This window comes from Myodes glareolus, chromosome 4 (assembly GCF_982192425.1).
Source record: "Myodes glareolus chromosome 4, mMyoGla1.1, whole genome shotgun sequence".
NCBI lineage: Eukaryota > Metazoa > Chordata > Mammalia > Rodentia > Cricetidae > Myodes > Myodes glareolus.
Window position 1 is genome coordinate 67,004,629 of NC_142029.1, and position 15,269 is coordinate 67,019,897.

The window sequence follows — 15,269 nt, forward strand, 5'->3', positions numbered from 1 at the left end:
ACTCAGAGAGAGGAATGAATGATAATTCAAGCAAAGAGGTCAAGACTATGGTGGGGATATACCTTGAAACAGCTCACTTGAACTAATGGAAGGCTTCCAACTCTGGCCTGATAGTAAGAGAACAGCATAGGATCAAACTAGGCCCTGTGAATGTGGGTGACACTTGTATGACTGGGACAGATTGTGGGGCCAAGGACAGTGAAACCAGAATTTATCACTACTGCTTGTTCTCGATTTTTTAACCCATTCTCTCTGGAGGGATACCTTGCTCAACCTTGATATACGGGGGGAGGGCCTTGGTCCTGCTTCAGATCAATGTGCTAGAATTTCCCTATGGGAAGCATTACCCTCTCTGAGGAATATATGGGGTTTGGGTGGGGGTGGAGGAAAGGTAGAGGGAACAGGGTGAAGGAAGAGAGTAGAAAATGGATTTGGCATGTAAAATGAGAAAAGACAGTTTTTCTAATATTCTTGTATATAGACTTATTTTTAATAATTTCCTTTCTGATTGTTCATTGTTAATACATAGAAATTCAAAGATTTTCAGGGTTGATTTATATTTTGTGAAATTTACTAGATAATTACATTCTATTTAGCTGAATCATTAGGATTTATTATAATTCTACAACCTCTGTGAAGAAATGCTATTATACTTCATACTTTATAAAAATTTGAAATATTTTGCTTACTCTTCTTGTCCAGGGGACACATCTAGAACAACTCACACTATGTTGACTAAAAATAGCAAAAGTGGAGGATGGAGAAGTTCCTTAACCATTTAGAGCATTTGCTGTCATTACAGGGGACCAGGGTTTGATCCCTAGTACCCAAGCCAAGTGACTCACAATTTTTTATAAGTCCAGATTCAGAGGACAGTATGTGATATCCTGAACTCTACCAGCAACCTTCCCAACATGTTCATAGATACATATGTACACAGATATAGACGAATATGACAGAAAGTAAGGAAAGATTGGTCATCTAGGATGGAATAGACAGAAGAGACAAATAATGCAATTATAACCTCAACAAATAATATAAATTACAAAAATACGGCTCACCAATCCTAAGAGTACAGTAGTGGCATCCATACTTTTGTTGCAAGCAACCATTCTCTAACTGCATTTTAGACACATTCATCAAGACAGAAATTATGCCTGATGCTGGAAATTTAGCCAAGTACTCAGGGAGAATAAAGTCATAGATCAAAGAGGTGAGCATTCAGCTACCACTTTTCTAAACCAGCACAATTTCTAATTATTTTATAAATATCTTTCCTTATAATGACAGGTAAGAGCAGTCTTTACCCATCATCAATAAAACATTTCTTTGCAACAGTTGTAGATGATTACAGAAACACACAACCAATCACTGTGCAGAACTGTGGAGCCCACTTTCTAAAGATACACCTACAGTACATCCAAATTAAGATATAGGGAATCATGGGGGAAAAGAGGAGGAAATACTGTAAGAACCAGAGAATCAATAAGCTACACCCATAACATCACTCCAACATAACTACCTGCCATACATGAACTGAACAAAGACAACAATAATCATTCCAACATGGATGGCCTTAACCTTACACAAAGAATTATAGTCTGAGGATGGGAGAATTAGTCATCCCCAGTCAATAGCACACTGATTGGACATTGAAGACTACATGAAAGCAAGCATACAAGTAGCATTATACTGATTAAGCAGATTACATGTACATATTTACAAATTAGTCTATAAATACATAAATATGTATGTACAACAATTAATGAAAAAAGAGGACATAACTTTGAAAGAGAGCAAGGGAATGCAATGGTAGGGGTTTAAGAAAAGAAAGTTCCTTATACTGTGTAAATACAAGCTGCTATGATTGGTTTGATGGAAAACCTGATAGCAAATAGCTAGATTGGATAAGATTAGGTAGGAGAATGAGATTAAGGATGTTGGAAGAAAGGCGAGTCAGAGAAGTAGCCAGACAGACACAGTGGGGGCAGGATATAAAAATGTCATGTTAATAAAGGTATCACCACGTAGCAGAGGTTAAATAAGAATTATGACTTAATTTAAAATATGAGAGCTAGTTAATAATAAACCTGAACTATTGGTTGAGCATTTTTTGATTTACAATAAGAATTTCTGAGTAGTTATTTGGGAGTAGGCTGGTAGGACAGGCATACTCCGTCTACAATATGGATATGATAAAACTATATTATAATCTCAAAAAATAAAATAAATATTGTTTAAAAGAAGTCTTCACAACTATGATGATGAAATTGAAGGGGATATGTTGACTTCAGTAGAAAGTGTGCAAAAAGGAGAAACATCAGTTCTGATCAATGTTGCAAAATTGCAAAAAAAAATTGAAAAACCACACACAGCAGCAAACAACACATTAGTGTTGCCTTATCTGGTGGTGTGCAGGGTTTGTTGTCATTATTGGAGAAGGAAATGTAAGTTTATAATTAAAGTAGAAACACAATCAAGGTTTTCTTTAGAATTAGTCTTAGAGTAGAAAAAGAATGATGTTTTTCTTTAGAATTATTCTGAAATAAGACATATTACTGGCATAGAGCATTGTATAAAAGGTCTAGAAGAAGAAAAGCCTACTCCAGAAAAGTCAAGAGGGGTTCTCTTCAAGTGTCATACAGGCGAGCCAACTCTGATGAAAAAAAAAATCCCCATGAAGACTGACTTTGTTAAGCTGGATCAGACGTTTTGGTGGTCTAATAACAGCCAGTTTATTACTAACACATTTAAATCCAGTATAATTTGGGAAGGAGTTTCCTGGTGTAATAAAATCCCTTTTGTGGAAAGAAGCATAATTGCATTGAAACTCAACTCAAGGTACATGTAATTTACTCCAAGAAGATGGGTTCTAGAGATAAGGCAACCTGTGCTAGCTTAAGCGTTTAGGGGCCAAACAGGAAGTGAAGAAGTCATTTGGGCTATTAGCTACCTCCAACACTGGCTGTGGGAGCTTTGGGGAGCCTTTGGTTATAAGACTCATTTAGATTACTAACCACCTCCAGTCTTGGCTGTAAGTACTTGATATGTTCTGGCCCAACAGATAACACAGACAATCAGGCAGTTAATCACTTCCAATTTTCAGATTTCTGGATAGAAGAGTAGGTTTTTCATCTTTGCCATAGGAAAAACAATTCTGTGTGTTTAACATTCATTCCTGGTTTCTATGGAGTTCTGTAGTTACAAGGACCTTTGTGTTGTATTCCCAAAAGATTAGAAAGGGGTTTTACAAGACTCACATTTCCTCTGTTGTGATGAAGAAGACATAAAGTTAGCATTCATTACAGCATGTATATGTATCTCAAAATATCATCTTTTATATTTCAAGTTTCCATAAAAATTATAACTTGAAAATATTGAAAATTTAATAATACAATAAATATTAAGAACAATAAATAGAATAAACTGTCACTGCAGAAAAATTCTAAATTAATGCAAACTATCTTTGTGCTCAAAAGGCACCAGACACATATCTGTAGACAAGTCTTCCTCCTGCTCGTTCGTCATTTCCTCAGGGCTGCTTTCATAAATCTGTTTCTCAAACTATTGGGATTCATTCTGAATTGAAACCACTTTTATGGGCTACACAACTCAAAACTATTCTACTTTGTCTCCCAGAATTCCACATTTTTTGTGTGCACTGACTATTTGACTGTCTTCTACAGCATGAATTTTGAGAATTTGTCCACTTATTAAGTGATATTAAAAGGTATACACCCTGAAAATAGTATTCCAATCTGTTACACTTTAAAATGTTTTATTGATACAAGTACTCAGTTTTATGAATTTTATTAACATCTTTTTCTTCCTGGTTTAATGTCTTATGAAGGATGACTTTTAATTTTCCCAAACTTATTTTCTAAAGATTTGTAGCTTAAATTTTTGTGACTTCATAAAAAGACTTAAGAAATGGTCCTTTAATGTATTTCTTATGGAATACTTTGAGGAACAAGAGTGTTAGTTTTGCTTTCTATATTTGGTGGAATTCTACCAAAGACTGAATTCTACTGAATTTGAGTGACTCAAGACATTTTTTAGTTGAGAAAATTTTAATTATAACTTTAATTTCAACATGAGTTATGGGTTTGTTTAAGTTGAAAATTGTCTAACCACTTTGTGAAGTATCCAATTTAACAAGAACAATGATATAACATTTATACATAAATATATACTAAAGAGTTGAACAATTATGAACAAAAAAATAATAATGTTCATAGAATTGTCATCTTAATGCATGAAGAGTCAATTAAAGCCAAGTATGCATCATTTAATGAATAAATGAACAAATTGTAGTGTATAGATTCATATATTAGAATTTTATTCTGGCTTTTAAACAATAAATACTGCAATATTGTTCTATATGAATTAACTTTGAAAATATATTGCTCTATATAATGAGAAAATACAACACATATCATTTAACTTTAGAAATAAAATAATAATATTCATCTTTGCTACAGGTTGGTAGTGGATTGGAGCTGAATGATAAGAATTGACTCCAAATTAACCTAAATTTTATTTGATTGGTGATCATAAACATAAAAATTATAAAATGTAATGTTTTACAAGTTTATATATTAAGTGTCACAATTGTCTATTTTCAATTTGAACAAGAGAGTTCTCCTTTCCTCATATCATGGCCAATTTTTTTTTGGTTTCTTTCTCCCTTCTCTGTCTGTCTGTCTGTCTTTCCTTCCTTCCTTCTTTCTTCTGGTTTTGTTGTTTTTCTTAGTTATAACCTCATTTCTGAAAACTGTGATATTCAAGTCTCTTAAGAGCAGCCATTGTATTAAAAGGCCATTACTAATTCTTAAAACTGCTTACTTTTTTTATGTCATAAGCCTTCCAATATGCTTCACTTGGTCAAGGTGGTTTCAATACTAACTCTTCACGAATAATTTCTTAAAAATTCAAATAATCAAATTCAGAGTTTTGTTAGGAAATTGTCTTAAGGTTTTGTGAGACAGTGTTTCTCTGTGTAACCTTGGCTGTCCTGGAACTCACTATGTAGATAAGACTGGCCTTGTTCATGGAGATTCACCTGGTTCATCCTCTCAAGTGCCGAGATCATAGGCTTGTGTGATCACCACCCATCAAGACTGTCATATTCCTATTGAATCAGAAGTCAATTTTTCTTCAGTAAGTAGAAACGTTCACCTCTGTTGATGGGCTGTGCTTCAGAGCTGATGCCCCAACAAGTCAGGCCCAGCCATTGATCTTCCAAACTCAATTAACAAATACATATTAGAACACTATAACAATTGATAAACAAAGAGTCCATGAAGGGGAGCTGGGAGGGATATATAGAAGGGATTGAAGAGAGTAGTTTCAAGATAAACAGAATCTGTTTACAGATTAACAGTAAAATGCAGAATATAGAGATCTTCAAATGAGGTAAGTTTGGGCAGATAGACAAAAAGTTTCAGTGACACTTGTTCCACAAATTCATCTTCAGGGGACCTAACAAGATATTATAGTAAAATTTAAACAAGAGAAAAGAAACATGCATACCTAAGTATCCTGACTAAAGTGTGATCCTACCTACCATAGTCTAAACTCTAAGTCTCTATTTAAAATTCAGTCTTTCTTCCAATGTGATATGAAATTTGTTCATCTTTCTACATGAGACATTTCTTCTTCTGGCAGACAAAATATCTCCAATATTTCTATCTTTTACTCTCCAAGCAGGAGTTTCCTAGAGAAACAAACATTTATTGTAGTCTATTCTGACAATATTCTGATACCCTGAGAAATAGGGTCAGGTGTCTGCTTAGAATGCGTTCAAAGGGTGGCCTGGAAATCTTAATTCTTCTGTCCCTCCATATTTAGCATTCCTGATAGGCAGGTTGAGTGTATTGCCTATGAATCTTGTCAAAGGTTAATTATATGATTTCTAATGTAACTCTCAGATGGGATGGCTTCAGTGTAATTATCTTTTCTTCATATAATGACATTTTCTATAATGTCATTCAAACAACTAACAATAACAAAAAGATTATGTAATTCCCAGCTATGAAGTCCCCAGACTTGGCTCTCTGCTTTTGCAAAGAACCTGAAAATATGAGGTGGAACTGCTAAGTAACTTAACTCTGTTGCTTCTTATTAAATGTCTCAGACATTGAAAAATGAATGTGTGGCATACTTTTTGCACCTGCAAAAGTCAAGTCACTGATAGTGTTATGTATCAATCACTAACATTTGAAAGTAATATATTCATGCCCAGGAGAGGATGAAAAAAGCACAGGCACATGTCGAATTACTATTTCATTTCAGCTGCTGTCATGACTGTTGTTTCACAAGGGCATTCTCTAGCCTAACATTGTTTGCAAAGATAGAGTAGTATTCTTTATATTATAGGGTAAGGTATATAATGATAATTAATAAAGCATACCTTAAAATGAAGAGCATACAAACAATGCAACTTGAAACTTATGAACCCTTGGCAATAGGAAATGTGACAATAAGGCTTCACTCAAAAAGTACTAGGCACTGGTAATTTCTCTGAGGTTTAACTACAGACAAAGATTGCATCGAATTCTGATCAAAACTTTCTCCTATTCAGGGATCTTCTCAGGGCAACTTTAACATCTTTGTTCCTTAAACTGTAGATTAAGGGATTCATCATGGGAATTATGATAGTATAGAAGACTGAAGAAATTTTTCCCTCATTCATAGACCCAGTTGAGGAGGGCTGAAGATACATAAATGTGCTTGATCCAAAAAATAGAGAAACAGCAAATAAATGGGAACTGCAGGTACTGAATGCTTTGTACTTGTTCTCAGCGGACCTCACCTGGAATATGGTGCAAAGAATGAAGGCATAAGAGATAATAATGATGGCAGTAGGAACTACAATGTCCTTCCCTGCTACAATGAACAGCTCTATCTCATTGACATAGGTGTTGGTGCAAGAGAGCTGCAGCAAAGGGAGGATGTCACAGAAATAGTGGTTGATGGTGTTCGAATCACAGAATGTCAGTCTCAGCATGAATCCAGTATGGATCATGGCACCAGAAAATCCCATCAAGTATGAACCAAGCATCAGATAAAAGCATACCACAGGGGACATAGTAATTTTATATAAGAGTGGATTACAGATTGCCACATAACGATCATAGGCCATTGCTGTTAGTACATAATATTCAGAAATGGCAAAAAAGCAAAACAAGTAGAGCTGGGTCATGCACCCCATGTAAGAGATAACATTCTTCTTCAGTAAGAAGTTCATCAGCATCTTGGGTGTAATCACTGAAGAATAACAGAGGTCTATGAGGGGCAAGTTAAAGAGGAAAAAGTACATTGGAGTGTGAAGGTGAGAATTCAACATAATTAGAATGATCAAGGCCAAATTTCCTAATGTAGTTACCATATATATTGTTAGAAAGAGTAAGAAGAGGGGAATTTGGAGGCCAGGCTCTTCAGTTATCCCCAAAAGTATGAATTCCATCACCAAGGAGCCATTTGCTACAGCCATTGTTCTCCAAGAAAATCTGGGAAGACATAAAAGGCAAAAATATAGGAAAAAGCACAACTGACAACTATATGTGATAATCTTCAGTAATGTCCTAGGTATACACTGACCCACTTGAAAACAGTGTGCCCACCTTTGCTTTTACCATGATATATTGTGGCATCCTCCTCTAGTAAATAAATATAAAGCCTGTCTTTGTTATTAGTGTTGGGAAACAAAGGCAGATCGATATCTGTGAGTGTAATATTATCCTGTTCTACAGAGTTGCACAGTGATACCTCCCATCTATACATACAGACAAATATACATGCAAATGAACACACACAATCTCTCAAGTAGTCTACACAACTGGTCTATGCATTCTCATTTTAAAATGACTGTTAGAAAAATCAAGAGAAATAGTACACACATGTAGCTACTTAACACTGACCCCAGTTTGTGTTCCGTGAAGTACAAATCAAGAGAATTGTTTCTACATGAAACAAAAGAGCCAGAATCTCAGAACAGTTAATATACTCAGGAACATTCATGATCTGAAACAATTTTAGACCTGTCATGGGTAAGTAGCTTGTTTAATAAGGCACTGGAACTTAAATGTCTACTGGATCTCTGGATGATATTAATTCACCTTTCTCAGACATTCTTCTTTGAATTTCACTTTAATCATAGACCTGTCCTAAACAGAGAGAAAGGTGCACAACATGGATCCTTGGTACTGGGCAAACAGAAAAGGCAGCACACTTCAGGGGAAAGCGTGCATAATCTTCCCTGAATGTGAAAATTGCAATGGGTGTATTCACATGTAGAGAAAAAAGAATGTTTATTGTTGAAACTCGTAGGAAAGTAAAACAGTTGAGACTTGGCCAAGTTGAAGAATGCTCAGTTAGGAAACAAAAAAAAAAGGTTCTTGATTTCAAATGCTCAACAATATTAAACAAGTTAACAGTGCTATATTTTATACCTAGATTTGTTTAAACATTTTCACTCTATATATTCACATTGATCTCTACAAAAACACACAAACATGTACAAAGAACATAAATGAATTAGCTTCATCATTAGGTCATTTCAACTTTGCATTTCTCAGTAAAAACTAAGAATTTTATGACATATATACTATTTTGAACATTAGTAGTAATTCAATAAATATGTTAAATAAAAATCAAAATGCTAGTTTGAATATGTTTTAAAACTTACCTTACTTAGAAGAGAAAACTGCGTGCATTTATTGTAATTATTATTTACTTGTTTTGTCTTGAGAAGTCAATATCAGGTTAAATTCTATGAGAATGCTGAAAAACAAAATTTTTGTGCATTTCCCAGACATCTTTCTGAATTATTATCCATAGGTTGTAATACTAATTTGTAATACAGTAGAATAACATGATTAAAACAAAACAATTTTCTTTTATCACATTTTTTCATTTGAAACCCCAGTTTCTATAGGGTTTTATTCATAGTTCACTCTCAGAATACTCCAGAAGCTTTCTCAGGCTCTTCCAAAGAACTGAAAACAGTTATAAAAAAGAACTGAAGTGATTGTTTGTACATGCTAGATCAATATGTATTCTTATTGCCTTGGAGATTCAATCACCAACTACCCTGGTCTTTTGGGATTGTATATCCTTAGCACTTGAGTTAAAATTAAATGCTCATCTTCTAATCACCTATTTCCCAGAAATCCACGCTGTTTCTTTTCCTCATCCCAGATTGTCACAGAACAGCTCCACAGAAGTGACCCAATGGCTTTCTTACCTTATCATAACAATGGTGCCAGGAGTAAAGTAATGCTTCAGTTAAATATCTCTTGATAATTTTTCCAAATCATTTTTAATATGTGCTTTTTTTGTTGCTGTAGGCATATATCTTAAGTCTTCATGGGTATTATATGAGAGTTCAAACATAGAATTACTTTTCTCAGCCCACTAAAATTAATTTTTACATGTATATAGTCATCAAAGTTATGCCAGTATCTTAGCATATTTCATAAAATATACTAGAAGTTGCACCATGCCTGGGGTAGTGACAGGTTTCTGTAGTTGTAGCAAGTAACTTTTTAATTCCAGGCATAGAAGAAATTTCCAACAAATTCTGGGCCAAATAGTGAAAGAATATACCCCAAAACTCATATGGGAAGAAATAAATTTGGAGTAAAATTGAATCATGTGGTTGTCTCCATACTGTAATAAAAATTGCTAAAGTATATCTGCAAAAATCCAGAAAATGTGTAATTTTCACTTAGTGAACCATAAAACTTGATTGCTTATCTTAAAAATGATTTGTTCCAAATAAAAGTATAGATAAACTCTAAATAAATCTTTTTTTCAAAGGTTCACTTTCACATAAATTAAATCCTGACACACCACACGTAGCCACCATTTTTTTCTTATTGAAACACATTGTTTCTTTCTCTTTTTCTCTTCCCTCCTTCTCTCCTTCCCTCCTTCCCTCCCTCCCTCCCTCCCTCCCTCCCTCCCTCCCTCCCTCCCTCCCTCTCTCCTTTCATCCCTACCTCCCTTTACTACTCCTTTCTTTTGTTCTTTGTTTTACATCCAGAGAGAAGTTTTCCCTTTTTCCTACCCTCTTAGTTCCCACCCCCACCCCAATTCCCTGTTCCCACAACTTAATCTGCTCCTCCGCCATTCCTGTTTAGGAAAGGGTAAGTTTCCAATCAGTATTAAAAAAATAATGAAATACTGTAACATGATGGCTTGCTTTCTCATTGGAGTTTCCATCCTGCTCAGCTCACTGAAGAAGCAGGATGTGATCTGCCCTGCTGAAGTACCTCACCATGTAAAAAGACTGGGCAAGGCTACTCAATATGAGGAGTAGGGTACCAATATCCAATAAAAGAGTTGGTCCTACTCTTGAGAGTCCTATGAGTTGATAACACTATGCAACTATAACATATAACATATATGCAGAGTACCTAGGTCAGTCCCATGCAGACTTCCTGGTTGAAGGTTCTGTCTCTGTGAGTTCTTATGCGCTCAAGTGGAACAAAATAATTTTACAATTGGGAGTCACTGCAACATGATGAACTATATTAAAAAATTACAGCATAAGGAAAGTTGAGAAACACTGTCCTAAAAGTTTTCTTGCAGTCTGATCTCATGAGGGCAATTTCTCAATTAAGGTCACTTCCTCTCATGGAGTTCTAGCTTGTATCAAATTGACATAAAAACAGTCAGTTACCTAAGGGCAGGTTGACTACATTGAACTACATCCTTCATAGAAAGGACAATACTTTGTACGTATTGGAGACTTAGATCCTTTTATGGTCTTCTGAGCACCTCTAAATGGCTTTCCACAGCATGCACAGCTTGTCTGATAGGTTCAGGCATACTCTACTTCATGGCTACTGCTTTCCGTAGCAGTCATCTCATGGTTCTGGTAGGCTGCACTTCACCAATAGCTTCTCTTGTGCTCTTTCGATAGTGCAAAACCTCAATGTCTCTGTATGACCCCTTCTATTCTAGGGCTTCAACTGCTGTACCTTCAACAATAGTCTCTTCTGGACTCGTACAGAGTCATCCATGATCTCTAATATTTGATTGTTCAATACAAAGTGCTCAAGAACAAAAAGACTCAGCAGGTTGTAATTATATGTGTGTGTGTGTGTGTGCATGCATGCATGTGCTGATGTGTGTGTGAGAGAGAGATGGGAGAGGGAGGGAGAGAGAGAGAGAGGCAATAATAATTTGGCAAGAAGTGATTATCAATTTGAGAAAGAGGGAGTAACATGGAAGGAGTTGGTGGAAGTACATTTTAAGGGAGACACTGGAGGGAAGAAAGGAAATGGGGAAAGTAATGTAGTTATATTTTAATTAAAATGTTTCCTTAAAAGAAACACATTGTTAAATAAAAAAATTGTCATATTGAATGGCTGGGCATGTAACCCAGTCATAGAAAGAGCATATTTAAGAAATTGAGTTTGACCCAGAACACTGTAAACATATAACTACAAACATTAGAAAAATTAACTTAAAAGTAATTTTCAAAAATATCAGTGAGTTCCTTCCCTTAAATGTATTAATATAGTGCTGGAAAGAAAACTTCAATGAAGTAATATGAAACTATAGAGACAGGCTTTGAAGCATTACCAATTTCCTTTAATAAATAAAATATATTGGAAGACTGAAGTTCACTGTTGCTCATGACTGGACAATCCCTGAAGAGAAGGCCAGACCAGATTAAAGTTTTGAGTCCCCATGGCTCTAAAGAGATGCAATTTCCCAGTATATAAATGCAATTGCCTCATTTTCTGTCTATATAGAACATCTCTTCTCTTGGAAGACAAAAACTCTTTACCTACCTTTCTCATAGTAAAAGGTACACTAGACATTTAAATCCATTAAACTCTTTTTACAAGGGGCCTCATAAATTGTCATTTGTGATAATAAGAAAGGGTATTTCTATTTCCTATGATTCTTCAGAAGATTAATAATTTTCTAGTATGTTAATCTTAATGTTAATCTAATCTTATTAGTAGCTCAAAAAGATATCATGGGATATGAGAGGTTATTTTATTCTGCATCATTTTATAATTAAAGGAACTGAAGGCTCATAGCCAAATATGACACTTACAGAATGATAGGAGTGAATTTCAGAGCTAAGGAAACATCAAAGTTTTCTCTCATATGAAGGGTAAGTTTTCAATTAATAGTTTCAGTTAGCATTTCATACTAATTTTTGTGCTTTTTATTTGCCAACTTTATAAATATACCAGTAACATTTAAAATGATATATATGACATTTAGATCATTATATTTTAACTAAAATTTTCATTGTGAAATGACTCAACAATGAAGTTAATTCAAATATGCTTCCCTGTTTATAAGATGATGTTTATGTATTTTTTGTGCACACATTCAGTGAGAATACATTTGAAGATATGTCTTGTTAGTCAATCCCAAATATATAATATCATTTTAGTCATAGTCAACATGTTGAACATTAGAACCCAGTTATGTTACATTATTTCAAATTTTTAAATTTTGGTTTTTTTCATTAACTTATTCCTTTACACCAGCAACCAACATTCTACTCTTTGCTTATGTAAATGTAAGACTGCAATTCAGGGTATATCATGAGTTTTTTCTGCCTTAGTGTCTTGTCTATTATAGTTGCATAATAGTGCTTTACAATACAAAGTTTTCTCTCCATGATTTGCTAAAATTCAGTAGATTTCCTGGAAGCATCTTGAAGGTGATCAGAGAACATTCTGACTCTGAACAGAGTGTTTGCAGGGGTTTCAGCAGTAATTTTCAACTCCACAGGTATTTCTCACACTATTCCACATTTAAGAATTTCTTTGTGATAGACAGTACCTTAATGTTCCCTAAAAACAGTGTTCCTGCTTCTAACTCCATTGAGTCCAATCTGGTGCCTCATCGGGTTTTTATAATTTATATCTGTGCCTGGGAAGCTGTGGCACATTTCAATAACTTACAGCTTTGCCAAGGCAAAGGCATGAGACCATGGTAGGTGAGTGTTGTGAGAACTTTTCCAAGGAAGATGTGAACAAATGACTTCTTAGCTCAGGGAAGGCACCAAAACTGGACTAAAGTAGAGTAGATATAGTATATAAAGTATCCTTTTAACGTATAATTGGAATAAACAATGAATTCATTGGGCTTACTGCAGCATGGATGAAGTGTGTGACTAACAGAAGTGTAGAGGACCCTGAACACATCTACATCAGGGAAAAGTTTTATCACAGGATGGATTATGACTTCTCCAAAGCTTCAAAGGTGGAGTGCCCCTTTAGTTAACCTTCCACTCTACATAATGAACACATCAAAACACTGTGTAAAACTGAGGCAAAATTACATACAGCTGAGAATTTAGCACAGCGTGAATAACTGGTATTTCATGTAATGATCTGCTGAACCTTTCTACCTTCTTCTGTGAGGAGATGTCATGGCAGAAACTTGAGGATCATTCACAGGTAATCATAGCTTCTCTTAATAAGATAGTAATGGTTATTGCATTTTGAAGCCAGCACCCTACAAAAAATAGATTAGGGAAACTCTATCTTGGCCAATCCTACTTCATTCTTCTCACCTGAATTTTCTGGACGTTACTTTAGAATATTGCAAATAACAACACTGGGATCATCTTTGAAGGTGAAATTAGTGATAATCTGTTGTTTCTAATGTTTAAGATGCTAATATGGGATGTAAGACATTATAATTAATATGTAGCATGAAAGATTTCTCCAATGATTCTTTTGTTGACACAGGATATCTTTTAACCTATGCTGAACTTGAACTTAACTGTATAACCTAGGACAACTTTGGGTGCCTGTGTATCCTCTGTCTATCTCTCAAGTGCTGGAATAACAGGCATGTACCACCATACTTGGTATGGAATTCTTTAATTTCTTGCTGAGCATTTTCAGATATTGACAGCTTGTATTTCATGTTTTAGGGAGAATCTACTCAAGAAGATTTATTCTGTCCTCCAATTTTTCTATGTTCTTTTCTCTTCTCAAATTCTCTTAGAGAAGAATGGTTCTGGCAAATGGATCTACAGTGACTGAATTCATTCTTTTGGGATTAACAGACCAGCCAAGTCTCCAAATACCTCTATTCTTACTGTTTCTCTTAATGTATATAATCACAGTATTGGGGAATTTGACTTTAATAATTTTAATTGTGTTAAATGTTCATCTACACACCCCAATGTATTTTTTCCTCTTTAATTTGTCCTTTGTAGATTTCTGTTATTCTTCTGTGATTACACCCAAAATGATGATGAATTTTGTACTACAGAAAAATCTCATATCTTATATAGGCTGTATGTCCCAACTCTACTTCTTTTGTTTTTTTATAATTTCTGAGTGTTATGTATTGATGTCAATGGCTTATGATCGGTATGTAGCTATATGCAATCCACTCTTGTATAACACTACCATGTCCCCAAGGGTGTGTATTTATCTTATGCTTGGTTCATATTTGATGGGATTTTCTGATGCTATGATTCACACTGGTTGCATGCTCAGATTGACGTTCTGTGATGGAAACATTATCAACCACTATTTCTGTGATGTCCTTCCTTTGCTGCAACTCTCCTGCACCAGCACCTATGTCAATGAAACGGAAATTTTCATTGTAGGGGGGAAAGACATAATTTTGCCTAGTGTTATCATCTTTGTCTCTTATGGCTTCATCCTCTCCAGCATCCTCCAAATAAGGTCCAATGTGGGCAGATCCAAGGCCTTTAGCACCTGCAGTTCCCACATAATTGCCGTGTCTCTGTTCTTTGGATCTTGTGGATTTATGTACTTGAAACCCTCATCTGCTATATCAATTGATCAAGGAAAAATCTCTTCCATTTTTTATACCATTGTCGTTCCAATGTTGAACCCCTTAATATATAGCTTGAGAAACAAAGATGTTAAAATTGCCCTAAGAAAGATCCTGAACAGGAAGAAGTTTCTTACATAGTTACAACATAGAGATTTTCAGTGTTTCATGCATATTTTTAGTCACAGCTTTTATATAGGACTCATAAATATTTCCACCATTATTATTTCTTATTAGTGTTTTGCCTGTTTATAAATATGAATAAGTGAATGTTTTTTCTTAGTGTTACTATAAACAGTTTCTAAGAATATAAGAATGAATTTGATTTTGAGTAAAGTAACAATTGGTTGCCAACATTTCACTGAGGATAGTTCTTATTTTCATTTGAAATGAATTCCAAATCAGACATTTTTTCTGTACCATTCTCTACCTTTTCTTATGAGGAAAGAATATGTTGCTTTCAAATA

The 15,269-nt window shown here is 34.8% G+C and overlaps 2 protein-coding genes across 2 annotated transcripts; one reads left to right on the plus strand and one right to left on the minus strand.

The window, feature by feature from the left end:
* Window positions 1-5,573: 5,573 nt before the first annotated feature.
* Window positions 5,574-14,943, plus strand: LOC125388776 (olfactory receptor 8B8-like). Its single transcript, XM_048417088.3, has 2 exons — window positions 5,574-5,615; window positions 13,999-14,943. The coding sequence occupies exon 2, from the start codon at window positions 14,005-14,007 to the stop codon at window positions 14,941-14,943; it is 939 nt and encodes a 312-aa protein (XP_048273045.3). The 5' UTR covers window positions 5,574-5,615; window positions 13,999-14,004.
* Window positions 6,563-7,516, minus strand: LOC125388906 (olfactory receptor 8B8-like). Its single transcript, XM_048417268.3, has one exon. It carries the CDS (start codon window positions 7,493-7,495, stop codon window positions 6,563-6,565), a length of 933 nt encoding a protein of 310 aa, XP_048273225.3. The 5' UTR covers window positions 7,496-7,516.
* Window positions 14,944-15,269: the final 326 nt, after the last annotated feature.